General features: G+C 43.7%; 2 protein-coding genes and 1 long non-coding RNA gene across 5 annotated transcripts in view; 1 reads left to right on the top strand and 2 right to left on the bottom strand.

Annotated features, from left to right (window-relative positions):
- The window catches only part of NR2C2 (nuclear receptor subfamily 2 group C member 2), a 90,363-nt gene extending 90,128 nt beyond the window's left edge, over positions 1 to 235 (bottom strand). The window contains exon 1 of one of the 3 annotated variants that reach the window (XM_047743863.1): positions 97 to 235. The gene's annotated coding sequence lies outside the window, so the exon portion shown is untranslated. The remainder of the gene's footprint in view (positions 1 to 96) is intronic. The other 2 variants (XM_047743855.1, XM_047743872.1) reach the window with 2 other exon arrangements.
- LOC125108303 (uncharacterized) lies at positions 143 to 27,682 on the top strand. The gene is made up of 3 exons (XR_007129871.1): positions 143 to 264; positions 24,766 to 24,834; positions 27,560 to 27,682. It is a non-coding gene; the product is annotated as an uncharacterized LOC125108303 (long non-coding RNA).
- Positions 13,006 to 27,795, bottom strand: part of FGD5 (FYVE, RhoGEF and PH domain containing 5) — a 122,653-nt gene continuing 107,863 nt past the window's right edge. The window contains 5 exon segments of the mRNA XM_047743843.1: positions 13,006 to 14,370; positions 14,763 to 14,917; positions 19,849 to 19,977; positions 26,754 to 26,884; positions 27,657 to 27,786. Of these exon segments, the coding sequence (XP_047599799.1) occupies positions 14,334 to 14,370; positions 14,763 to 14,917; positions 19,849 to 19,977; positions 26,754 to 26,884; positions 27,657 to 27,786 (582 nt within the window). The 3' untranslated portion in view covers positions 13,006 to 14,333.

The following is a 27,795-nucleotide window of genomic DNA, read 5'->3' as shown; positions in this document are numbered from 1 at the left end:
GGGTTCAGCCGCCGTCGCGGAGGCTCCATGTCCGCGCGCCAGGCCCGCCCCCTCCGCCGCCGGCCCGAGACCGCCCCGGCCCCTTTTCAATTTTACCTCAGGATTTGGCGCCAAAGCGGCCTCGAAGCAGGTCCCGTGTCTGCGGCGGGCGGCCCCCGACGCGGAGGGCAGGGCGCGGGGAGGCCGGGCTCCCGGCGTTGGCGGATGGCGGGAGCCCCGGGGCCGCGGGCTCGCGGGGCAGCAGGCGAGAGACGAGACGCCGAGGTGGGAGCGGGGGCGGCGGGGGCGGGCCCGGGGGCGCCGCCGGGGTCGCGGGGAAGGGGGGGTTTGTTATTGTTTTTGTCAGTGAAAGGTCAGAGTTCGTGACCCCGGTGCCGCCGCCGCCGCCGCCCGCGCGCTGGTAGGAGGAGGGCGAATGTTCTTCTTCCTCTTCCCAGCGCCAGCCTCGCTGCGGCCGCGGGGGGCGGGCGAGCACGCGATTGGCTGAGGCGCGCGCGCGCACCGGAACGCCGCGGCCGGCGCTGGTCCATCCGGCCCCTCGGCGGCCCGCGGGCCCGGCGGCGAGCGGGCGGGAGCTTGTGTCCGCGCTGCGGCCCGGGGAGCCTCCGCCCCGGACTGGGTTGGTGTTGCTGGTGCGGCCGCTAGGCGAAAATGAAATTTCAGTGCCCCGGACGCATCTGTTTTCAGGGCAAAGGGCCGGTTGGTCGTCTTAAAAATCTGAGAACGCGGGGCACCGTTATTCGGGTGCAAGCCTGCGAGCTTCTCCAGGCTAGGAGATTACTGTGTTCTCCCGGTGATAGCCTCCATCCCGGCCTCCCGCTGAGCTGAAGCCTCTGTGTTTGTTGATTGAAGAAGCAGTCTCACAGCAGAGAGCCTGTAGGTTGAGAGGGTGGTTTATTGGTGGGTATTGAATTGTTTGTGCCCTACTCTTTACGGATGTTTTAAAATTAGGTTTTAAAGGCCGTTGTGTTCCGGCAGTATTAGGTAAAGTATTGAAATCGTCCAAAATCTGTTATCTATGGTCTTCTAGTGAAACGTTACCCAAATCTTAAGTCCTTCTTTCCCCGTTATTTGGAACAGGAAATAAGTGTGTGTAAAACGACTCTTCAAAATTGCTTAAGTACATAAAGAAAATCGCTTCTCTTGGTCTTAGGGGTTTGGGTCTGTAGGTTTTCTTTAGATATTTCTTTTTTGAGTCTTGGTTTTGACTTGCTTGGGAGGTGTGGATCACTTACTTATCTTAGATGCCCTGAAATGTTTTGGCTAGGCTCTTCTTGATCATCATGCTTTGTAGGAGGAAGATTCTTTGCTAATTGATTTTTTTTACTTGCATTTTTCTTGTTTGTTATGAATAAATACTGATCCCAAGATGGATGGGTTAACCTTTTTTCTTAAACAGTTGTGCTTTGATCAGGCTGACCCCAACTTTGAGTATTTTGTTCTATATCTTATAATATTTCTATCTGATAGAAAATGCTTTAAATGCTTTAAACATACCATTTTTTTCTTTTCCCATGTTCTCACCTCGAAAAGAAGTAAGTGAGGAAGAGACTTAAATTTGTAATGTCTTGGTGAACCACACAGATCCTGTACCTGGAAGGGGACTCAAAAAATGATATGGTCCAGTCCTCTTCTGGCAGGGAGATTTTACAGGAGAGGTGGGTGAGAACAAGAAAGGTCAAGTGATGTGTGCCTATGGTTAGACAGTATTTTGATGGTAAATCCTTGTAAACATGGACTGTTTTTACAATTGTACTCTTATTCAAAAGTTACTTTTTAATGTTAAATGCTTCCAGATACAGTGTAAAAATTTATGCATCAATGAGTTTTAGGTTTTTCTTTTTTGTAAACAGTACAATTGCACAAATTTTTGAAGTAAATACTAAACAATCATTAGTATTTACTAATACTAATGTTTGTTTCTCTGATGGCTTATCATTAGCACTGTGAACAAGGCACAGTTATTTCATTTTACTGAGGTGTAAGATCCGAGGCCTGGGTAAAGTAAGCAACCTGCATAACGTTACAGGTGCAATGAGGGAACCCAAAGTTGTCACCTAGTCCTTTTGACCTTAAGGTTTATGCTGTAAAACCATGCTGTTATCAGTGGCCTGCTGGTAATAGCAATCAGTAGATGTTCACTTAAAGGTTAGTTAGTTGTTTAATGTTAAAAGTAATGTAGAGAGCTGCCTGGGTGCTCAGTGGGTTAAGTATGTGCCTTCAGCTCAAGTCAGGATCCCAGAGTCCTGTAATTGAGTCTTGCCTCCTGCTCAGCAGGGAGTCTGTTTCTCCCTCCTCCCCCCCACCCCGCCCCACCCCGCTTGGGCTCTCGTGATCTCTCTCAAATAAATTCAATTTAAAAAAAAAAAAAAAGTAGTGTAGAAAGGTTCATAATCTTGAGCAGCTTTTCTTCCCTTGAAAACAGGTGCACAGGTACAGAGACAGATTGCAAACAATATCAGCAGGTAACAACCCTTTGCAAGCTGAGATTAGTGCTGCCATGGTGCCATTTTTTTGCTCCATTGTGTTTTTTCTAGACATCTTTTTAAAAAATTATTTATTTTAGCAAGACAGTGTGCACATGAGGTGCAGGTGCAGAGAGAGAATCTTAAGTGGGTTTCCACTTTCTGCGTGAAGCCTGTATCAGGCCTCAGTCCACGACCCTCAGGTCATGACCTGATCAAGAGTCAGAAATCAAGAGTCACCCAGGCACCTCTCACTATAAGTCTTTTTAGTGACAGTGTTTTAGTGGCTTTAATCACAAAAAATATTGAAGTTGTAGTATACTAGCTATGCTTTTTTTTTTTTAACTGTCTGTTAATAAGTATCCACATTTGTATCAATAGTGCATTTAACGTTGTTTTATCTGCCTTTAAATGAAAGGGTTCTTGACTGGGAGGGTAGTAAAGAACTGCCAGGCCCCAGTGGTTGTGGAGCAGTAGGCTTTGGGTGGGGCCTTACATCAGCACTTCGGAGCATCACAGGGAATTCTGATGTACACTACTGGCCCGAACCACTGATCTAATTCCAAAAATGTGTGGCAAAAGAAAAACAAGACAAAACTTTGTTTTGGTTTTTGAAATGCAATTGCTGTTTTTTCAAACTGACCACTACTGAAGATTATTCATTCACAGGGATGGGGCTTGACAGGAGTGATGAACTATCTGGCAGTATCCAGCTGTTGTGTGTACATCTTGGCACCTACCCAGACTGTGAGCTCTGTCTCAAAATGCCTTGTCCCTCTCTCTTTCAACCCTTACCACAGTACCTAGTGAAGATGGGTATTTACTGAAACAGTGCTTTCCCCAGCAGTAATATATGGTAAAGAATATTCAAATTATCATCCCTACCCTTTAAAAAAAATTTTTTTAAGATTTTATTTATTTATTTGACAGAGATCACAAGTAGGCAGAGAGAGGGGGGGAAGCAGGCTCACCACCGAGCAGAGAGCCTGATGTGGGGCTTGATCCCAGAACCCTGGGATCATGACCTGAGCTGAAGACAGAGGCTTTAACCCACTGAGCCACCCAGGCGCCCCATCATCCCCCTTTTAAGATGAATTCAGTGAAAGCAAAGTTTGGTGTCTTCCTTTAGCTGGGATGTGAGCCTGGGGCTGTTCACTCCTTGCCCAGTGCTCTGTGGATGACACCCAGGTGTTCCTTTCTCTTCCCTCTTTGTTCTCTGGGCAGGTCCTTTTTTATCACAACACTTAACTAACTAGTTAACACTAACTAACTTCAGTCAGTGATTAACTTGTCTGTGAGCTCCTTGAGAGCAGGAACAATGTATAGTTTCGTTTTGTGCATCGCACAGAGTAAACATGTTTTTTGCCATCCAGGGTTATTTAAATAATAAACATCCATGAAGACCAAATTTTGGTTAAATAGTTGCAGTTGTGCTAAAATTTTCAAATTACTATTATTAAGCAGTTTTTTTTTTTTTTTTTTTAACTTGTAAAGATACTGCTTTTGTGGTAGCAGAAAATATGATTTTCCTTAATTTTGTAGACTGGGAAGGCTTAATAATTACCTTTAAGTTTTTATGTGTATCTTTGTATCAACTTTTCTGTAGTAGCTTATGCTTCATTGTTATGTATAATAATTTATGAAACTTGTTTGTATCATTTATATAATTGACTGTTTATAAAATAAACTGTTAAACCTCCTATAATTCTTTTTAGCCTTAATTTTTAAGAACGTGGAATCTATACAGATGTAATCAATGAGACCAGATTGCGTGTTCCTTATACTCACATTATCCTGTTTAATCTTCACAAGAACTTTGTGAAGTGGATGGTATTATCTTGTTTTTATAGCTAAGGTGGCTGAGGCCTTAAACAGGGGAGCATAACTTCTCCAAAGTCACATGGCTGGCAGGTGGTGGAACATTTATTCATAGTTATTTCTGCTTATTTCTCCTCTTCTGTCCTCGAGGACTTTGAAAAGAAAACCGTCTTCCCACTCCATGATTCTGTGGAAGTCAAGCTCTGTCACAATAGAAGGCTACTTGGAGAGGTCTCAGGTTCTATATACTTGGTCCTTGCTTTTCCCAGGAAGAGAAAAGAGACTGAACCTGTGGTAGTCTGGTGGGAATACACAATGCAGGGACACTGTGAGAGTGAGTTTCTGAGTCCCCTCCAGGATGGCTTTTGCTGGGCGTTCCTGATCTGAGGCTTCCTGGGCCTCGAAAAGATATTAATTCAAAGTTGTATTTGGCTCAAGTATCTTGGAGCATGTGGAAAATCAGATTATCTTCTCAGAAAAATGTACCAGCTCTTGGCCCCTTGTTTTAGAATGCAGTTCGCCTAATTAGGAACTCTCAATCTTGAGGTTGGGAGTTCTTTATTAGCCCAGTGCCACCACAAGAGTTAATCACAGGCCTGCTGACCTTTTACTCTTGAAGTATAAATAGTGGCACTCCCTGAGTTTCTTAAAGAGATTATTTCAGCCCCACAGCCTGTTCACTACAGGCCAGGAAATGCACCTCGAAGCCAAAAAGTCTCTTGGGAAAGGCTTTCTTTTCTGTGCTTTGCTTTGGATCCCGTACTTCACCTTGGGGAGAGCTAGGATGCTGTCCTGAGGCTTCTGGCCTTGGGGAGGCTCTGGTTACGCTGTCAGGACTGTGTCTACACAATAAATCCTCTTGGTTCTGCCCTCCGGTTTGGCCCCTCCTACACTGTTCTCTAGTTTAGGTTCTCTCTGGCCTATTGTCATGGTTTCCTAACCTTCCAAACCAGTCCCTACCAGTTGTCCCCTCCCCACCCACTACCCTCTTCCTTTCCCCTCCCACTGCCTGAGTGTTCTCAAACAGCTTTTGCGAGCTCCTTCTATTAATAAAGTTCTTTAATGGCTCTGCACTGCTTAGGGCTGAAGTGAAAAATATGCCTGAAGTGGGGACAGTGGAGGGGGGCGCTGGCAAGTATTCTAAAGGAGGTCAGTAAGCTGAGATAAACACTATTAGTATGTTAAATGGTCATAGTGACACCTGGAGAGCTCACTAGACTTAAAGGGGCAGCCCTTTAGTCACCTGGAATGCAGCCAGAAATGGATTTTTCAAGAGAAGCCAGAAATCCAGATTTGTAAATGAAATCTCTTGACTTTGAAATGTTGGCAATTTACAAGTGGTTTTTTAACTGTGCAGGACAAGCATCATTTCTTAAACATGGTCCTGGGTCTCAACTAGTTTGGGACCTTTGACCAATCAGATGAAATCTAAACTGAGCCACAGCCACTGAAAGTCCTTCACACTGGGTCTTTCCAGACCCTGTCACATTAGAGCATCATTTAATGGTAGTATTACAGTAAAAACACTTGAACTCGGAATTTTGATTCCTTCTATTGAACATACATGTTAACCTGTCATGTAAAGGGAACTTGGCAGGCAGGAGACAGGAGCCCATGCCTATAGGTTGTATGCAGTCTGTGTGTGTGTGTGTGTGCGTGCATGCGTTGTGGGTGGAGGCAAGTTCCTCTTGTAGTTCTCATTTTTTCCGGAGCATAAATTTACTGTCTCCTGCCAGGGTGGGGAAGGGCAGTCACTTGTCTCTATAGAGTGGGGTCAGGGGATTTGAGGGTCTCATGACTACTTACGGTGACTCTCGCCTGATCCTCTTGTTAGTCTTTCCAGACACCTGTGCCTCCAAATCTCCAAACCTCTTGAGAGCAAGGGCTGGTCCTTGTTCTCACTGGAATCTCTTCCTGCAGGCAATTTGGTTAGTTTTCTCTGCTAACTCAGCTGCCACTGTCTGTACGTATATCCTCCAAAAATGAATTGACCATTTTGATACCTTATGCCTTTTCTTGCATTTTCTTTGTCCTTTAGGTTATATCTGTTTATTCATTTACTGCCCTTTTTAGTAGGTTTTGGGAAAGAAGCCAAGAAATACGTGTTTCCTGGTTATCACTGCAAAACTAATTACATCCAAACTCTCTGGCTTAAAATTCACTTTTTAAAATTATCATCTTGTAGTTCTAGGGGGCTCAGATAGGAGGCTGTCTCTGGAGGTCTCTTGTGGTTGCAGTTAGAAAGTGGCCGGAGCTAGAGTCATCTGAAAGGCTTCCTAGTCTGTCTAGTAACTGATGCTGGTTGGCAGTATGAATCATGCCATGTGACCTCTCCATGTGGCCTGGGCTTCCTCATAGCATTTTGGACACATTCCAAGAGGACACAAGAGAACAAAGTGGCATTTTTACCTAAGTCACTTCCTCTGCTACTCCTTGAGCCATCACACAGGTCTGTCCAGGTTCAAGGCGAGGGGATGCATCCTCCACCATTTGATGGGAAGACTATCTAAGTCCAACTGTAGGGAGAATGTGCAGGAGTGCATCTGTTAAGGGCAGCCATTGCTGACAGAATAGACTCCATCTCACATGTGTTTTTGTCTTCTTTAAATGGAAGATCAGAGTGGTCTTTCTAAAACAGATGTTTTCTCTCCCATTTTAAGGCATCTGGAGGACAACCCCCCCATCTCATTGCCCCACATCCCCTAGAAACTATGGGATAAGGGCAGTGGCTCTGAATGACCTGGCCTTTCTTCTCTCATCTGTTTTTGTGTCTTCTTCCCTGTACTTTGATGACTCGGAACTACCCCATTTCCTGAATATGTCACATGATATCCTACTCATTTTCACACCTTACTCCTCCTGCTCTCTGCATCCAGGGACCTCTCCAACCCCTTTTCTCCTTAAGGCAAGCCCTCTTCAGAGGTCAAGTGATACCTCCACCCAGTGATTTCCTAATCTCCCTCAGGCACAATCCATTCACTGTTACCGGTTCTCCCAAAGCCTTTTCTCATCCTCTGCGGTAGAGAGTGTTTATACCTGACTTCTCAGGGGATGAACTCCTGCAAGTTAAGAACCATGTCTTTAGTGCTCTGTACTGTGCTAAGTCTGCTGTCACTGTTAAAATAGCACCTGAATATTGCAGTGTTCCAAAGTCCCTTAGCATTCTCCTAGGCTTAGGTGCACAACATTCAACCCTTCCTCTCCCTCTTCTTCCAGCAGTCAACTGAAAATTTCTAGCACCAGGAAGCGCAACCCCGATCATATTAACCTTTCTTTCCGGCTAATTAATCCTGGAAGGAAATATCATGTATTCTTGAGGCTCCAGGTTTGTTGAACAAATTTGATTTGTTCATAGATGTTCATTTATGACTTAGGTAATCAACATTTCTCTGTATTAGGAGAGTCAATATTTATTAGTCAGCTGTATATCAGAGTTTCAATCAGCAGAGTCCGTTTTCAGAATAACTGAAAATTAATCATCTTTCAGCTGAGGATGATGGCGGTGGCAGGGTACAGAGTATCCTGGATGTCTCAGCATATTTCAGATTTGCCATTAAAGGATTGTGGGGCTTTAGAGGAGATCCAACTCCATGAGTCTGTTGGCTCCTAGGTAGGTCAGGGGAGGCCCCACCACCTACAGAGGGTGGGGGGAGTGTGAAAGGAAGAATGTGGAAGCACTCTTTCAAATCGTAAATTGATGCATTCATGAAGACTGCTAAACCTCAAAGTTAAAAACTCTTGACTGCAAGGCTCAAAACTCTTGACCGAAGTCCTGAACTAAAACCCTAAATTATATAGACAAGAAACTTTGAATGTTGAATGGACTTTGTTAAATTTATTTAAAATTTTGAGATGTGGTATTTAGCAAATGTTGTATTTATTGTTATTTTCTTCCCCAAAGAGAGGACTTGTCAAGGAACACCATGTTGCATTAGAAGTTTTATCCCTATAGCTTACCTGTGCTCTATCTCTCTGTCAAATAAATAAATAAAATCTTTAAAAAAAAAAAAAAAGGCAAGGAGAAATACTATTTAAAGGTCATTTTTGGGGTGCCTGGGTGGCTCAGTTGGTTGAGTGTCTGACTCTTGATTTCAGCTCAGGTTATGGTCTCAGGGTCATAGGATGGCCCCTGAATCAGGCTCCATGCTCAGCTGGGACTCTTCATGAGAGTTTGTCTTCCTTTCCCTCTGCCCCTCCTCCTGCTCAGGCGTATGATCTCTCAAATAAATAAATGTGGTTTTTTAATTTTTTTATTTAAAGATTTTTATTTATTTATTTGAGAGAGAGATCACAAGTAGGCAGAGAGGCAGGCACGGAAAGAGAGAGAGCGAAGCAGGCTCCCCGCTGAGCAGAGAGCCTGATGTGGGGCTCGATCCCAGGACTCTGGGATCATGACCGGAGGCAAAGGCTTAACACACTGAGCCACCCAGGCGCCCCTAGGAGGGGATGTTTCTGATCCTGTATACCAAGGGATGGACTCATAGGATGAGCCAGTGATATCTTCATAATTGTAAAAATGGAAGATCTTTGTTGAGTAGGTGAAAGGTTGAGATTTAAGAGAAATTAGTCAAATTGCCACAGTGAATGCTAACGGTCATCTTCCACCCTGCCCCATAGAATAAGATTCAGGGTCACACTGAGTGGTATTATAGCTGTATTTTAAAAAGAGCTGTCTAATTTTATGCCTATAATAACTTCCATAATTATACATGTTGGAATAATCAAGTCTCATGCTTTGGGGTATAGCCAATTACTGTAGCGATCAAGAGATAATTTATTTTCTCATGTACGTTGCTCACAGCAGGGCAGCTCCATTATAAATTCATGGATTCTAGTGTGGTATTGTTAGGGGTTGTTAAGTACAGGCCACTGGATTTGAAGGGCCACAGACTTACTGGAGATGGCAGTTCTTTTAAATCTTCATCTGCTTCTTATATCTATTTAAAAGGAGTTCTTAGGAACATACGGGCTTATTGCCTATACCTGACCACAAGACAGACTTGTGGATACAACTTGTTGGTGAACACATTAGGCACTGAGCCAGATCCTTCTTTCCTTTCCCTCTGAGTCTACCTTTGGAGAGAATGTGAACTGCACTTTTGAAGGTGAAATCCTAATTTTGAAGAGAACTTGAGGTCATTTAGGGCAGTTGTTCCTTGAGTGGGGAAGTCTTTATATAATAAACCAGAGTAATGGTCACTGTTGAAAATAAGCTTTGGAAGCCCCTGGCATAAAACATGTTGTTATTCTAAAGTTCTATCATATTTGCAACTCTTAGCTCCTGGGTAATTGTTATAATTTATAATTTACATATACCAGTAACAGGTGTTTGTTACTTTGCTTATAGGAATCTGGTACCTTAATTGCTACCATATCTATTTCCTGATCAAAACTATTTCTGTAGCTTTACCATGAATTTTATACCTTTTCCCTCCTTGTTAAATGTTTGAAGCATTCAAAAAATAAAACTGGCAATGTCCTTACATTTGAATATATGTCTTTAGTAAAGTCTTTTGTTTTGGCTTACTATATGTCTAACTGCAACTTTGTGCTCATTTTTTTTCTTACCTGACACTCTTAAACTAGTGGCTTAAAATTTTTTTTGAAAGTAAGTTTTGGGGGCGCCTGGGTGGCTCAGTGGGTTAAAGCCTCTGCCTTCGGCTCAGGTCATGATCCCAGGGTCCTGGGATCGAGCCCCGCATCGGGCTGCTCGCTGGGGAACCTGCTTCCCTTCTTGTCTGTCTGCCTCTCTGCCTACTTGTGATCTCTCTCAAATAAATAAATAAAATCTTAAAAAAAAAAAAAAGTTTTGACCATAATCTAGAAGTATAAATATATTTTACAAGCAGTAATATCATGTATACACACACACACGATTGAAACCAAAAAGGTCATAAAATAGTCTATGAGGAGGCCAGGTCCGCCCTGCTAGGTTCTGCTGGACTGTCCACAGCAAGTGGGTAGGGAGGGGCTGCGGGCTGGAGCTGGTTGTGACCCACTGCATCTCAGTCGTAGAGTTTAAAAAACAAGGCTAAAAACCTTGTTCACAGTGTCTTTTGTTTCTTCCTCTGTTCTCTCTCTCTCTGCTTTCTTAACACGGATTTTACTTTGTACAAGCCTCTCTTTCACTCTTATGGACGTGCTGCCTTTCTATACTTGCTCTATACCTGTGAAGGACTTATCAAGCAAATTCGGCCTGTTGGCATTCTGTTCTGTCAACACAGGATGCCCCTTCCTGTACAGCAGCACCATATTATCTGTGCAAGGAAGAAACTGGGGTCACCTAGGGAACTTCCTCCATGGCCCTGCATAGCCCTGCATTATGCAAATCCAAACCATAGTCCTCTTTCCAAAAGATGTGATCCAAAGAGTAGACTCTGGGGGTGGATCCTCAGCAGCTCTCCTCCCCTCAGCCCTCAGATGACAGGTGTGTCCCTGTAAGTAGCTTAAGAAAGGGCAGGCGTAAGTAAGTGTGGCCCTGGACCATCATGGAAGGCCTGCTGGGTGCTTCTAAGGAAAAACTAATACAGGAGGATGAGTTCCCCTCCCTGGTGCCTGTGACCAGGGAAACTTGCAGCTCAGCCACCAGTAGCAGTCACTCATCAGTCTCTGGAGAACCAGCCCTGGAATCGAGCTGACACTGGACAGCAGATGAGAGAAACCTGGAGGGCTTGGTTCTTAGAGGTGCTGTTGAAGTCTGAAACTGCCCTGCTTTTGGACCTCCTCTTGTAAAGCTAATTTCCTGTTTAAACCAATTTGATGTTAGTTTCCTCTTACTTGCTATTGAAAGCAGACTTCTTAGCCTGGACACCTCTGTCTTTTCAACCTACCATTTGTGTGTGGAAGCACAAAAACTCCCATGATTACAGAAGCCACAAAACACGGTTGAATCAATTAACAGACTATTCTAGCATGTTGTTGATTCTGACTGTAGCAGAACTCAGACTCAAACTTAGTCCTACCACTCCTAGCCCAGGTGACCTCAGTCCCCATTTAGAGCTTCAGTGTTCAATGATATTATTTATACTGTCAGCCAAACGAAAGGTTGGGCTGGATGAAGACTCTGACCTCATTACCCTTCAGTGGTGGTAGCAGGGCTGTTGGTGACCTGGGCACTGGCCTGCATGGCATATACCCAATGATCCAGCCTCAGTCCACACCCACACATGGGACCAGGCTGCATCCAAGGGAGAATATGTGGTCAGCTTGTCTGTCGGCCTGACCACAACTCAAAGCCTATTTCTGCTACGTGCAAGAATTACCGGGAGCCAAGAACCCGATGTCCCCAGATACTTTGTTTCTAGTGTGCTTTATATTAGTAATCATGGGTGGAATTCTTCCTACTTACTAAGACCAATCCAGGCTGGAAATACATTGCAGGGAAGGTGTGAAGCTACTAGCAAGTGCGTGCTTGCTTTCAGTGCAACTCCAGTTTAATTAAATTTTACTGATTCTGAGAAGCAGGCAGAGGCCAAACCTGCAGAAGTCTGTGTTTTCTTGACCCACGTGTGAAGATCTCAAGAAGAGGTCATTCAAAACTGGGAGGAAAGACCTGATGACCAAAGGAGCTCAGCCTGCCCCTGCCAGGCCCTCTTCGGGCCTGGTTTCTTTCTTGCCATTTCCATGGATAAGAAAGAAGGTCTTCTTTGCATATTGTCTTCATCTTCTATTGTCATAGAGCAGGGTCCATTACTTATTTTCCCTTTGTACAATGCAAGCCATTCACCATGGTGTTATGGTTTCCAGTCTACTTTCTTGAACATTCAGTTTGTGCTTTACCCCTGAACTCTTTGGGAAGCTGGAATGGCCTTCATGTGATTGGTGAAAACACTCAGGCTTGAGCTACCGAAGTGAATGACTTTGCCTAGGGCCTGTGTACTCTCATTTCTGGGCTACAGCTTGGCACAGAACTGCTTCCTCCCTAGAAACACAACCTTTGCTGAAGGCACACAGCAGAGGGGCTGCTCTGTGCCCAGGTAGCATGTGGGCAAAGCAGATATCATGGGGGCCTCAGGAAGCGTGATCGTGGCATCAAAGCTGCCATTTCTCAGGGAGCAGTGGAAAGAAGCACCCTTAGGCCAAGTAGGTATCTTCACCTGAGTTATTCCAAGCAGGCCCCATGAACCTGTAAAATGGGCTGGACGAAGAGAAGGTCTGGGAAGGAACAGCAAAATCAGCTAGTAGAAACTGGCTGAAATCAAAGAACCATGGGAAGGACAGGTAAGAATGAGTTACAGAGGGTCCCTGCCTAGTCACATAGGAGCTGTGGAGGATCTTAGTGGCCCATGCCACTTCCATTTATAAAACTGATCCAGCAGGTTTCATCTATAACCCAGGTAGTTTTTATTAGGTAAGTACTCACTGAAAAATAAAAGCCCCATTACCTCTTTTCAGAGTATCAGAAATAGAATGTTATATGGTACAAGAGGCCTTCAGATGACTTCCAGATGCGTAATTCCACCTGGAGCCCAGAAACTGACAATGGCCAGTGGCACACAGCAGATTGGGGAAAATCCCATTACCTGGTATGGAAGTCTTGCTGTGCTTTTGAAGACTCAGGCTCTAGAAGTCCCACTTAAACTTGTCTAATGATGAAGTGGTTGCATTGGAATTGATCCCTCAAAAATTAATAAAAAGATCTTTCTGATCACTTAGTTTGAATCATTAATTAAATGTTTAATGCAAACATTTTAAAAGAGAAATTGCAAACTAGAAAAAAAAATTCCCCTGAAAATATTTAATGTAAATAACTCCTTGAGATGGTGCTTTTTACAAAAGGTTTGTCAGCAAATGCCATTTTGTTTAGGGGATAGGACATCAGGAAATGATATGATTGTTTTCTATTTCAATGAGAGTAACAAGGAATCCCACCTGCCCTACCCCCATTCTTCTCTGTGTAGAAATTTGTCCAGCATGATGAGCAGCGGTCATCAAAGGGAGGTGGCTGGGCCCCAGGTGCCCAGAGAATATCTTCAAGTCATTACTTCTGTGCTCCCTCACTGTGTCCACAGCCCCTGGCCAAGACCCCTGATTCACCTTCTGATTATATCTTTTCTCTCTTTGCATCTCTTTCGAGGCTTTGGTAATACAGCCGAAGGATAACCATGTTGAAAACAAGCCCAGGTTCTTTTTCACGTAACACTTGTCAGCTCATGTTGGGTAAACACAGGAAGGCACACAATAAAATAAAGCACACCCTATCTCTTCAGAGTGTTGGCAGTGACCTCCAGGGTGGGGCTGGGTCTGCCAGCGGCCGAGCATCTAGCACTGGGGTAGTGTGAGGACCACCCCAGGAAGGGGGGGCGTCCGTCCTTCATTAAGTCAGGTCAGTGTGCAGGTCTCATGATCAGTGGAGGAGAAAATCCTTGCCTTCTTATCCAGTGTAGTGCGGCCTCCGCAAGGAGGACCCTCCCCTCTGAGCGCCACTCACTTGGCCACTTGGCAAGGCCCAGTCATGTTTGCACAAATCATTTGTACGTACACCCTTATTGAGAACTGGTGGCAAATTAGTCCACAGGACTCTGTCTGCTCCTTACTTAAGTAAATCACTTGGAAAACATAAAACTGGAGGTTGTAGCTCAGTAAATCAATAAAGTGCTTTCCATGAGGGTAGTTGTTATTTATCAGTTGTTTCTCGTTTCACCTGAGGCACCGACATCAATGCTATGAAAGGTGATAATGTTTACCACTAGTAAAAATCGTAAAAGCTTGTTTCCACTAAAAAGCCTGCATTTCTAAAATGTACTTCTTTCCTGTTGTTTCCACATCTTTACGCTACTAAACATGATCTCACTACTGGGTAAGGAAATAGTTTATGCTAGGGTGGCGTGGGGTTGGGCAGGGGGAAAACACGAGAACAGAAAAGGAGCGGTTCATAAATATTCCTTAAGGGTTCCACGTGTGACGGTGAGAGAGGGGGGTTATGGAAAAAGGATGAGGCCCCATGCTGAATCCAGATATCAGTCCCGATGAGTGGAGACACAGATTGGCTTCTGGAAGGGTCCACATTCAACCGAAGACTTTATTCTGAGTCCACATGCTTGGTAACTGCTATAACACACTTGCGTCTTCCATGGCCTCAATCCATCTGTAAAACAGGAGAAAGGAGACAGTTTAAGAGTCACAGCTCTGAGACTCTGGTCAGAGAACCTACAAGTGACCAGGCGGACTTGGTGACTATTAGTCTGATGTCGAGGACCATGTCATATTCATATTTGTTTCCCTAGCATTTAACAAAAGGTATGGAACACAGAGCAAAGGTTTGCTGAATCAAAACATGCCTGTATGAACAAATCATGATAATCTTTAAAAAATCTCACAACCAGGAACAGGTGGTTCCACTGTTCCTTGGGCCACTGTGGCCCAAAGGGATTTGATGGCACAGGATGGCTGGAGCAGAGAGAAGCCAAAGCCCTGGGTAGCAACTTGTTTCCTTCTAGAGGGAGAGGCAAGGAGATACAGGCCTAGTTATTTGGGTACCTTTGAGCTGAATTGTTATCCTCTGCTTTGAAGCTATAAAATAGGGTTTTCTTGTGGTAGAGGTGAAAAATTGGTCCTACTTCACTGCTGCCCTCTTCCTTCTCTGGGGCGATGGTGAAACCGAGCAGGGGCATGCTCTCCATGGCCACTGTGTCCTACAGAGGGCAAAAGGGAAAACGATATTAAACATGGCACTACACACAGTCAACTGCTCAGCATTTACTGTTCCCTCCGATTTCAGATGCGTGACAAGCCCTTCTATGTGTTTGGCAACAGCGGAGTAATAACCACACACATACTCTTCACCCCCTCTTCCCGCCAGGACCAGTCATGAGGAGAGAAACTTAACATTCTGTCACAGCCTATTAGGGTCCAGGCACTTTCATCTTTATATTACCTTGTTGAATCTTTACAACAATCATAGAAGGTGTCACTCCTGTTCTAAGAAGTCACTGAGGCTTGGAGATGGAGAAGGTAAATAACTCCCTAAGATCACACAGTTTAGTAAGGGGCAGAGCCAGAACTTGGACTCATGACCACCTTTTAATGCTGCATTCTTTCTACTGACCTGATTAGTCAGAGACTCTGCTTTCCAGAATTACTCCAGATAATATACCCTATACTTATTCCCCATGCCCTCATCCACAACGTCTCAATATGGAAGCACTTAGGGTATCTGTGCTATAAAGTTGCTAATAATGTGATGAGACGTACACAGAGAACATAAATGGATCTTAAAAATCACAAAATTCACTGGAAAGGATTTTTGTATATAAAGGATATATTTACACATATATATTTATGTGAAAATACATGCTCATAAAATACAACTTTATGAAACCACACATAGACAAAGATCTAATTAGTTAAGGAATTAGTTAAGATATAAGTAGTTAAGAAGGCTGTGGGAGGAGAAGGAGTTGAGGTTGTGTATAAAACAATCAATTTTCAAAGACTGCTGGATCAGGAAAAGCATCTGACAAAACTCAGTATCAATTCATGATTAAAAAAACCCCTCAGCAAACTAGAAGGGAACTTCCTTAAGCTTAGGGCATCTGTAAAATACTGACAGCTAATATCCTACTTAATATTGAAATACTGAATGCTTTTCCTAGTAAGATTGGGAACACGGCAAGAGGGTGCTCACTCCCACCAGTTAAATTCAAAATTGTACTGGCAGTCCTACCCATTGCATTAAGGCAAGAAGAAGAAAAAGAAAGTTCAGCAAAAAAAAAAAGAAATTAAACTATCTGTGCTTGCAAAGGATTTTTTTTTAAATTACAAAATAACTACTAGAACCAATAAATTTAGCAAGGTCATGGGATAACCAATTTTTTAATTATCTGTTTACAGGAAACAACTAGAAAATAAACTCCATTCAAAATAGCATGCAAAAAATAAAATAGGAATAAAGTTAACAGAAATGCAAGAAGTATGAGACCTCTATACAAATCATTAAAAGAAAAATTAAAGAACTAAATAAATGAAGATTTGTACCATATTCATAGATCTTAAGATTGAATATTGTTAAGATGCCAGCTCTCCCTGAATTGGTTCAACAATCCCTGCCATAATCTCAGGCCTTTGGGTAGAAATTGACAAGTTTATATGGAAACACAAAAGACCTAGGATACCCCAAACAACCTTTAAAAAGAACAATGTTGGAGTGGCGCCTGGGTCATTCAGACAGTTAAGCATCGGACTGGTGACTTTGGCTCAGGTCATGATCTCATGAGTCATTTGCTACTTAATGAAGGCACCAAAATAATCCTATAGGGAAAGGAAACTCTTTTTTCTAACAAGTGGTGGTGGAATAACAATATCCATGTGGGAAAAAATGAGCCCCAACCCGTCTCACACCATACTCAAAATTAATTTCAGGTAGATCTGAATGTAAAAGGTAAAACATTCAAGTGTTCAGAAGCAAATACAGGGGAAAAACTTTGTGACTTACAGTAGACAAAGTTTCTTATGATATGAAAAGCAGTAGCCATAAAGGAAAACACTAATAAATTAGGTTTCATTTAAGAAAAACTTCTGTTCACCAAAGGACCAGAACAAATTCATTACGAAAATGCACAGACAAGCCACAGACAGGGAGAATATTCACAAAACATTTATCTGACAAAAGACTAGTATCCAAGATATGTAAAGAATTCCTGTAACTCAATAAGACAACTTATTTTAAAAAATGTGCAGAGATCTGAACAGACACTTCTCAAAGGGAAATACAGAAATAGCCAATAAGCACATCAAAAACATCATTAGTTACTATGGAAATCGAAATTAAAACCACACTTGGAATGCCTGGATGGGTCAGTCATTAAGCGTCTGCCTTCAGCTCGGGTCATGACCCCAGGGTCCTGGGATCGAGCTCTGTGTTGTCATGTTCCCTGCTCAGCAGAGAGCCTACTTCTCCCTCTTCCTCTGCCTGCCACTCTGTCTACTTATGCTCTCTCTAGCTCTCTGTCAAATGAATAAATAAAATCTTGAAAATAAATAAGTAAATCAATTAAAACCACACTAAGATACTAGTAAATTAATGACTGACAATACCAAATGTTAACTAAGATGTGAAGCAACCATAACTCTCACTCTTACATACATTGTCGAGGGGAATATAAAATGGTAGACCACTTTGCAAAAGGTCTGTAATTTCTGATAAACCAAATATATACCCTCCTGTGATCTAGAAATTCCAATCCTAGGTGTCTACCCAAGTGAAATATAAACCCATTTTCAGGGCGCCTGGGTGGCTCAGTGGGTTAAGCCGCTGCCTTCGGCTCAGGTCATGATCTCAGGGTCCTGGGATCGAGGCCCGCATCGGGCTCTCTGCTCAGCAGGGAGCCTGCTTCCCTCTCTCTCTCTCTCTGCCTGCCTCTCCGTCTACTTGTGATCTCTCTCTGTCAAATAAATAAATAAAATCTTTAAAAAAACAAACCCATTTTCATATAAAAACCTGTATGCAAAAGTTTAAAGTGGCTTTATTCATAATCAGCAAAACCCAGAAACAACCCAAATGTCCTTCAACTGATAAATGGGATTAAACCCACGGTGGTACCTTCACGACATGGAAAATGACTCAGCCATAAAAAGGAATGACCTGCTGCTGTTTTCAAAACCATGGGTGAGTCTAAAATGCCTCCTGCGGAGTGGAAGAAGTCACATTTATATGTGGTTCTATTTACATGAAGATTCTAAAAGGTAAAGCTAATCTGTGGTAGAAAAAATTCAGAATGGTGTGCTGCCTCTGGAGACAATGGAATAAGGTGGGGATACACAGGTAAGTGACGGGTTCACGGTAGTGCACACATCAAAACTGGCTATCCATTTTATCAAACCTTTTTTTTCTTTGATGGAATTTGACAGCTTAGTCCTATCACTGGCATGGTCTTAATAAGAAATTGTGTTAGTTCTTTATGGAAAAATCTACTTTGGAAGTATACTCAAAACCCACCTTTTTAATCAGTTTAGGGTGTCACTTCCAATGACAACCGTCGCTCAGTGCCGAGAAAACGGACACTGAGAATGGGTTTTCCATTCTCAGACAGGATTCATATCTTTGCTGGTTATTTAATTATCACTAGCCTTCATTCACCTGTCTAAGCCAGAATTTCTTCCCAAAGAGTGGTCCATGGAATGGGATAGTTCATGAGACACTCCACAAGGAAGGGCCTGTGGTTGGGCCAGCTTGGGAAATCTCATCTCAGAGATCCACAACACACCTGGGTACATTACAGATTCTGAGAAGTACTCCCACTAACTGCTTACTCAGGGTCCCTTCAGAACCCAGCATTTAGAGAAACCCTGTGAGCATCCTGTATAATACCTACTTTGGAAGATACTGCCCTGGGTTGCAGGTGGGCATTACGTCACATTTATTTGTTCTGGCAAGATCGAAATTCTCCTCAGCTCCTCTGTGGGCATGTCAGCTAGGGCTCAGCTCACACAGCACTGGAGTCACTCAGGTCCACTGCCAGTCCCTCTCTGTGTCCCTGCTGGCCTCTGGGATTCCCTGAGGGAGGGGAAGGCTGCTACCATCACAGCTGCAGGTCTTTTGTAAGAGAAACTTTATGCCCCCAAAAGAAATTGTCTTTTGCACCTTTGCCAGCATCTGGGGTCAGGGTAGAAGGGCCAGCCCTGTGCTGATGTGAATATCCTCCTGGGGTAAAGCACACACCCTCTGCGGCTGGGCACTGAAGTCCCATTTTCAAAGTGGGTTTAGCCCATGGAAGCCACCAGACGGTGGGGCCTAGACATGGAAATCTTTCAAACTATCCTCCAGGTCCAGCCTGGGGCAGGACCAGATAGCACCCTGCTGTATAACCATAGCCCACACCTGGCTACTCCAGAAGCAGGCTTGATTTCCAAGGCCCTCCTACATTTAAAAAAAAAAGATTTTATTTATTTATTTGAGAGAGAGGGCATGAGTGAGGGAGGCTGGCAGAGGGAGAAGCAGACTCCCTGCCGAGCAGGGCTTGATCCCAGGACTCTGGGATCATGACCTGAGCAGAAGGCAGACGTTTAACTGAGTGAGCGACCCAGGCGCCCCAAGGCCCTCCTAAATGTTAATGTAAAGTAAGATGCTCTGTAAAAAGTATCAACTTAAGCTTTATTTAGTAGAAACATTACCATGAGACAATGTAGTTCCCTGACAAAAGAAATGCAGAGTAAGAAAGTGTGATAGCTTCCTCCAAGCCGTTGAATTCTGTCTGTCCTAAACAGCGGAGGTGGAGAGTAGAAAGCAGCCTACTCTCATGGAGAGCCTGGCTTGTGCTGGATGCTGGGCCTGTGACCTTCAAACACTTGGGTGCACAGGCTTGCATGCTGTCCCACCTCCTCTCCACAGAGAAATGGTAAATTTTGACAACTTGGAACCTATACATGGTTGTATATCCACAGCAACACTCAGCACAGGGTACTGTTCAACGCAGACTGGAGGGGCATGGAACTGGAAACTGGATCCATTCTCACACCGCCCTACAGGGGATGGGGTGTTGTGCATGCCCAGAAGGACATTCTGAGGCAGGCGCTTAACCTGAGAGGCTTCGGAGGTGAGAGGAGGGAAAGCACAAACCACCACTACCTCACTGGCCATGTAGGTGTAGAGCACTTTGCCTTTGATGACAAACCAGAGCTTCTTCCAGTGCCTCTTGCCTTTCTTGCACCGGCTGAGATAGCCACTGATGGCAGAGCCCTCTCCGGAGGCGGCCACCTAACAGAAGAGAAGCAGAGCAGTCAGGGCACCAGGTGGTGAGCACGGTTCAGACAGAGCGAAAATGACACTGCAAACCAGTTGGCAGAGCGTTTATCCTGCTTTGAAATCTGAGATGTGGATGAGGTCTTAGGGTATGTCCAGCACCTCAAAAGCAGCGAAACAGTACCAGGGATTAAGATAGGACTTACCGAGTGGACCCAGGAAACACAAAGGTCAAAAACTGCCTTCAGGAGTGCTGCCCCACTTCAGATTCTTGGCTCCCACTCCCCAACCCCCAAGGGCTCATAATATGAAACTGCAGATATCTGGGGGAAAGGCTCTTCCTTCTAAAACTGATTCCTACCAGAGTTAATACCTATTCTCATCAAACTTTTAAAAAAAAAACAGAAAAGGAAGGAACTTCCAAATTCACTCTATGAAGGCCAGCATTACCTTGATACCAAAACCAGATAAAGGAGCCACCAAAAAAGAGAACCACAAGCTAAATATCTCTGATGAACATAGATGCAAAAATCCTCAACAAAATACTAGCAAACCGAATCCAACAATACATTAAAAAAAATAATAATTCACCACTATCAAATGGGATTTATTCCTGGGATGCAAGGGTGGTTCAATATTTGCAAATCAATCAATGTGATACATAACATTAACAAAAGAAAGGATAAGAACCATATGCTCATTGCAATAAATGTAGAAAAAGCATTTGACGAAGTCCAACATCCATTCATGAAAAAACACTCAATAAGGTAGGTTTATAGGGAACACACCTCAACATAATAAAGGGCATATATAAAAAATGGATAGCTAATATTGTCCTAAATGCAGAAAAACAGAGATTTTCCTCTATAGTCAGGAATAAGACGGGGACGTTCACTCTCATCACTTTTATTCAATCTAACATGGGAAGTTCTAGCAACAGCAATCAGATAACAAAAAGAAATAAGAGAGGCATCCAAATTGGGGATGCCTGTCTGGCTTAGTCGGTGGGGCATGTGACTCTTGAGCTCTTGGTAATGAGTTTGAGCCCTATGTTGGGTGCAGACATTACTTTAAAAAAAAAAAAGGCGGGACGCCTGGGTGGCTCAGTTGGTTAAGCCTCTGCCTTTGGCTCAGGGTCCTGGGTCAAGTCCCGCATCAGGCTCCTTGCTCAGCGGGGAGCCTGCTTCTCTCTCTGCCTCTGCCTGCCGCTCTGCCTGCTTGTGTTCTCTCTCTCTTTGACAAATAAATAAATAAATGAAATCTTTAAAAAAAAAAAAAAAAGAATGAACTTAAAAAAAGACATCTCAAATGGGAAGGAAGAAGTAAAATTTTCACTATTTGAAAATGACCTCAAGCCAAAAGACCACCAAAAAACTGCTAGAACTGATAAACAAATTCAGTAAATTCACAGGATACAAAATCAATGTACAGAAATCTGTTGTATTTCTATACACCAATAATGAAGCAGCAGGAGAAATTAAGGAATCGATCCCATTTACAACTGCACCAAAACCAGTAAGATACCTAGGAATAAACCTAACCAAAGAGGTTATACTCTGCTGTACTATGAAAACTATAAAACGCTGATGAAAGAAACTGAAGATGGCACGAACAGATGGAAAAATATTCCATGCTCATGGACTGGAAAAACAAATATTGTTAAAATAGCTGCGCTACCTAAAGCAACCTACATATTGAATGCAGTCCCTATCAAAATATCACTAGCATTTTTCACAGAGCTAGAACAAAACAATCCTAAAATTTGTGTGGAACCACCAAAGTCCCCAAATAGCCAAAGCAACCTGGAAAGGAAGAAGCAAAGCTGGAGGTATCACAGTTCTGGACTTCAAGTTATATTACAAAGCTGCAGTCATTAAAACAGTATGGTACTGGCACAAAACCAGATACAGAGATCAATGGAACAGAATAGTAAACCCAGAACTGGATCTGCAACTATATGGTCAATTAATCTGGACAAAGCAGGAAAGAATTTCCAATAGGAAAAGATTGTCTCTTCAACAAATGGTGTTGGGAGAACTGGAAAGCAACATGCAGAAGAATGAAACGAGACCACTTTCTTACACGCTACACAAATATAAATTAAAAATGGATTGAGGGGCGCCTGGGTGGCTCAGTGGGTTAAGCCTCTGCCTTCAGCTCAGGTCATGATCTCAGGGTCCTGGGATCGAGCCCCGCATCGGGCTCTCTGCTCGGCAGGGAGCCTGCTTCCCCCTCTCTCTCTGTCTGCCTCTCTAACTACTTGTGATCTCTGTCAAATAAATAAATAAAATCTTAAAAAAAAAAATGGATTGAGACCTGAAACCATAAAAATCCCAGAAAAGAACAGGTAGTAACTTCTTTGACACCAGCTGTAACAACTTGTTTCTAAATATGTCTCCTGAGAGAAACAAATGCAAAAATAAACTATTGGGACTTAATAAAAATAAAAACCTTCTGCACAGCAAAGGAAATAATCAACAAAGCTAAAAGGCAACCTTTGGAATAGGAGAAGGTAATTACCAATGACATATCTGATGAGGGGTTAGTATATAAAGTACATAAACCTGGGGCGCCAGGGTGGCTCAGTGGGTTGAGACCTCTGCCTTCAGCTCAGTTCATGATCCCAGGGTTCTGGGATCGAGCACCACATCGGGCTCTCTGCTCAGCAGGGAGCCTGCTTCCCCATCTCTCTCTCTGCCTGCCTCTGCCTACTTGTGATCTCTCTCTCTCTGTCAAATAAATAAATGAATCTTTAAAAAAAATACATAAAGCACTTATAAAACTCAATAGCCAAAAAACAAATAATCCATTAAAAAGTGGGCAGAAAACTTGAACAGATTTTTTTTTCCAAAGAAGAATAAAGATGGCCAACAGATACATGAAAATATATTCGTCATCACTTATCATCACGGAAATGCCAATCAAAACTACAATGAAATACCACTTCACACCTGTCAGAATGGCTAAAATCAACAACAGAAGAAACAACAGATGTTGGTGAGGATGTGGAGAAAGGGGAACCCTTTTGTACTGTTGGTGGAAATGAAAACTGGTACAGCCACTGTGAAAAATCATATGGAGTTTCCTCAAAAAGTTAAAATAACCATTCTACCATCTAGATCTAGCAATCACACTACTGGGTATTTACCCAAAAAATACTGAAACACTAATTCACAGGGATACATGCATGCAATGTTTACAGCAGCATTATTGGCAATAGCCAAGATATGGAAGCAGCCCAGGTGTCCACAAATTGATGACTGGATAAAGAAGATGTAGTAAATACATATACGGGAATATTACTCAGCCATGAAAAAGAATGAAATCTTGCCATTTGCAATAACATGGATGGAACTAGAGAGTATTATGCTAAGTGAAATAAGTCACACAAAAAACGACAAATACCATATGATTTTACTCATATGTGGGATTTAAGAAACAAAACAAATGAGCAAAGGAAAAGAAAAAGACGGAGTAAACCAAGAAACAGACTCTTAACTCTAGAGAACACACTGATGGGGTGCCTGGGTGGTTCAGTCATTAAGCGTCTGGCTTTGGCTCAGGTCATGATCCCAGAGTCCTGGGTTCAAGTCCCGCATCAGGCTCCCTGATCAGCAGGAAAACTGCTTCGTCCTCTCTCACTCCCCCTGCTTGTGCCCTCTGTCTTGCTGTGTCTCTCTCTGTCAAATAAATAAAAATCTTAAAAAAAAAAATAGAGAGCACACTTATGGTTAGCAGAGGGGAGGATGGGGGATGGGTAAACTAGGTGATGGGGATAAAGAAGGATATTTGTGATGAGTACCACGGGTTGTATGGAAATGTTGAATCACTATATTGCACACCTGCAACTAATAAATACTATATGTTAACTAACTGAAATTTAAATAAAAACTTGAAAAAAAACCCCACACATACATGCTCAAAAAAATAAATTTGATTTTTACACTTGAAATTTTTAAAAAAGATTTTATTTATTTATTTTAGAGAGAGACAGCATGCATGAACACAGCTGGGGGGAGGGGCAGAGGGAAAGAATCTCAAGCAGACTCTGTGCTGAGTGTGGAGCCCAATGTGGGCTCAACATGGGGCTCGATTTCACAATCCTGAGATGGTGACCTGAGCTGAAACTGAGTCAGATGTTCAGCTGACTGAGCTACCTAGACGTCTCTGATTCTTTTTTTTTTTTTTTTAAAGATTTTATTTATTATTTTACAGAGAAAGAGATCACAAGTAGGCAGAGAGGCAGGCAGAGAGAGAGGAGGAAGCAGGCTCCCTGCTGAGCAGAGAGCCCGATGCGGGGCTCGATCCCAGGAACTTGAGATCATGATCTGAGCCGAAGGCAGAGGCTTAACCCTCTGAGCCACCCAGGCACCCCTGATTCTTACACTTTTAAGCTCATCTCTTATATTTAAGGATGGATCTCTTTATAATGTTTACTTAAAAGGTCTTATAATCTTCCTAATGGGGAGTTTTAATTCCTATTGTTATTAGTAGAAGTAGTATTTGTCTGCTGTACCATCTTTTTGTGGGGTTCAGAATACAACACAGGTTTAGAGCAATACCAGTCTGGGGTTCCAGCCCAGGTTCTCCCAGTTATTTGATGGGCAATGTGAGCAATTTACTTCTAAGTCTAGTTTCCCTACTAGCAAAACTGGAATTAAATGATATAAGACAGGTACCTGACAGGTGTCTGACTCATGGAACTGCTCACAAATACTAATCTTAATCATAAATACTAATCTTACTATTGGAGCAAGAAGGCCAGGTTTGGAAATAATTTCATCTGACTTTCCCATTTTACAGATGGGGAAACAGGCCTAGAGGAATGGACATATCTACTGAAGGTCAAGTCCCTAATTAGTTGAAGAGAGGGTAAGAACTTGGATCTCTTGGCAAATACTCTGAAGGTCAATGAGCTTCATTTCAGGAAAAGGAGGCCACCACCAGCCTGGGATTTTTTTTTTAAAGATTTTATTTATTCATGAATGAGAGAAAGAGAGAGAGAGGGAGGGAGAGAGACAATTAGTGGGGAAAGGGGCAGACGGAGGGGAGCAGTAGATTCCCTGCTTAGCAGGGAGCCTGATGCGGGACTCGATCTCAATACCCCAAGATCATGACCTGAGCTGAAGGCAGACACTCAACTGACTAAGCGACCCCAGATACCCAGCCTGGACTGTTTTAAGAAGTACTAGGAAATGAGCCTGTGTCTGGCACAGGTTCCAGGACTCCCAGCACCAGACACTGGCTTTCTCTCTCTGCACTTACCCTGCAAGGGAGAAAGGCAGAGTGGACAGAGTATGTCAGTGGAAAGCAATTCTGACCTCTCTTGCTGGCAGGTGCTCGGGGAGGCAGTATTTCTACAGGTTTTCTCATGGGGAGGAGCAGGGCTTATTACAAAGGTGGAGCTCTGTGGGAAAGGGGACAGGGCAGCAGGTAACAGGGTGGGACACATTTCTCCTGGGGCTGCTGCAAATCCTACTAGGCACAGTCTTTGCTGGATAATAAAAAGGTTGTTACTTTGAGCAAAAGTTACCAAAGGGCTAGCGAGGGCACCAGCATCAGAGCAGTTGGACTCTAGTAGGCTAAGAGCAGTGGTTCTCAAACTCTGTGCTCATGGAACACTAGGGTTCTGTAAGCCACTACCCCAGCAGGAGTGAAAAGGTGATCTTTTCTCAGTTGGTGGAAAGGGTTATTAGTTAAATAAATGATGCTACAACCATACAATGTAAAAAGTATGAGATAAGTGTGAGCAAATGTGGAATGATAGCTAAGAGAAATTAAGTGCAAAAGGTGTATAGAAGATTCAGTATAATTTGTTATCTTTCCAGTTAAAAAAAAGAGGATCAATGAATATACATCTTTATTATGTATATGCATTACAATTTCTGGGAGGATCCATAAGAAGCTTACTGGTGGTTACCTCTGGGGGTAGGTGGGAGTGGAGGAGTTCGGAGAGGGAGAGAAACTCATGTTTCAGCACGTACTCTTTTGTGTTGTTTTGAAAAAAATTTTTTTTACCATGTATGTGTTCATTCCCAAGATTTTTAATGTGCAAAGGAACTAGGTGAATGAGTAGAACTGTACCCCTTTAAATTTTCCATACTCTAACACTTTTTTAAACCCTTGCCACCTGCTACTCAATAATGAATATTAATGTAAAAACTTGGAAACAGCTGATCACACTTCTTTTGACAACTTGTATATTCATGGGCACACATTTGTTTCTGATTGTGACCAGAATATAGACACATAATCTGGCCCTCCTTACAGGATGGACTTGAGTTTAAGCAATTCTGAGGCTTCCTGCAGGCAGTCCCACACTGTCCAGGAGCCTCAGCACCTGAGGCCATTTGGGACCTAAGCGGACAGCACAGCTCCGAGGGCCTGCTAGGGGGCATTAAGCCAGGACTACGGCTGTTTTAGTTAGAAGAATCCAGTGATCTGTACACTACCCTTGGGGACCAGGTCTAAGCCATGGGACAGGAGAGAAAGTAAGGAAAAAAAAAGACTCGGAGGGTAGAGAGGGATGGGAAAGACTTCTAGCACCAGTGATAGTTAGGGTCCTGCCTTCTGGCACCAAGCAGGCATGTTCTCAGTCACGCCCAAGAGACAAGCCCTTGTTAGTGGTGAGTTGAGCCTGTCATTAGTATCTCCCATTGGGAATTCTCTTTGTCCTGAAGAGCTAAGCTGGGGGTGGGGGGCTGTGCAGGGAGGTCTGACCCTGTTCACTGAGGAGGACCATGAGCCTTCTAAATCCCTTACCTCCCACACAGGCAGGCCACCTGCCTTACCTCGGTCAGGGCCGAAGGGACCTTCTTCTGCTTCTTGAAGGTCGAGGGGTTGATGCTGTGGAAGACGGATGAGAAGGCACTGCTCGAGAAGCGGGGGGAGGACAGGGGGAAGCTCATGCTCACGGGCCGCTCTGTAACCAAGACAAGCCACAGGGAAGGGAGGTAAGTGTCCATATAGACAGGGATGCAGCTTGCTTTGGAATGCCAGTTCCCATAAAACTAGAGCTCTGGGTGCCTCCTGAGACAGGAATCGGCCTCATGATGGGATTTAGGTGTGACCAGAAAGGCAGGCACACTCCCTGTGCTGACACAAAGGGCATGGAGGCCAAGAGGGAAGGCTTTTTCAGGTGCTAGCTATACCTTCTTCACCTGGGCTGTCCTCTGTGCTGGGTTTCAGGCCCAGTATACACTTGCTGTCCCTCTGGCCCAATCCTGCCTGGGCAAAGCCTGTACTCTGAGCACAGCCTCTCAGGGGCTAGCTTGGCTTCCTCAACCTTCTCTATCACTCAAGGAGCCCTCAAGCCCTTCCCCGATCCACAACTCCTTGGTTGTCTCAAAATCCTTATCCTGGCAAGGTCCCACAGAACACATGCCTATAGAACATTCTTGAACAGAGGATCACCATGGCAAAGGAAACCCAAAGTACCACACCTGCTGTCCCCTTCACAGAGAGGCACCGGCTCAGCATTTCCCAGGCTTAGCTGCCCAGAGACCCTTCTTCTGGGCATGCCTATTGATATCCCATGGAGCCAGCGTTTTGGGAAACAGTGCTGCGGATGTGGGTTTAAACCCGTTTCCTCCTCCAGGGCTGGTTTTGTTCTGAGTGTCCCCAGGAAGAGTGGTTTCAGGCGCCAACCATGGCCAGTGAGAAGCCACCCGGAAAAACAGTGGTCCCCCGGTTACCTCTCAGCAGGCCTGGGACATCCCCGCCCCTCTTCTTCAGCTCCCCGTAGCAGCCGTCACAGACCTTGGCCATCCGGTCCTTGAGGTACTTCAGAGGGTACTTGTTTCTTGAACAGTTCCGGCATACAATCTGCAAGCC

The sequence above is a fragment of the Lutra lutra genome, chromosome 1 (genome assembly GCF_902655055.1).
Source record: "Lutra lutra chromosome 1, mLutLut1.2, whole genome shotgun sequence".
Lineage (NCBI taxonomy): Eukaryota > Metazoa > Chordata > Mammalia > Carnivora > Mustelidae > Lutra > Lutra lutra.
The sequence above is the reverse complement of the archived record's forward strand: the minus strand, read 5'-3'. Positions and strand labels throughout refer to the sequence as shown.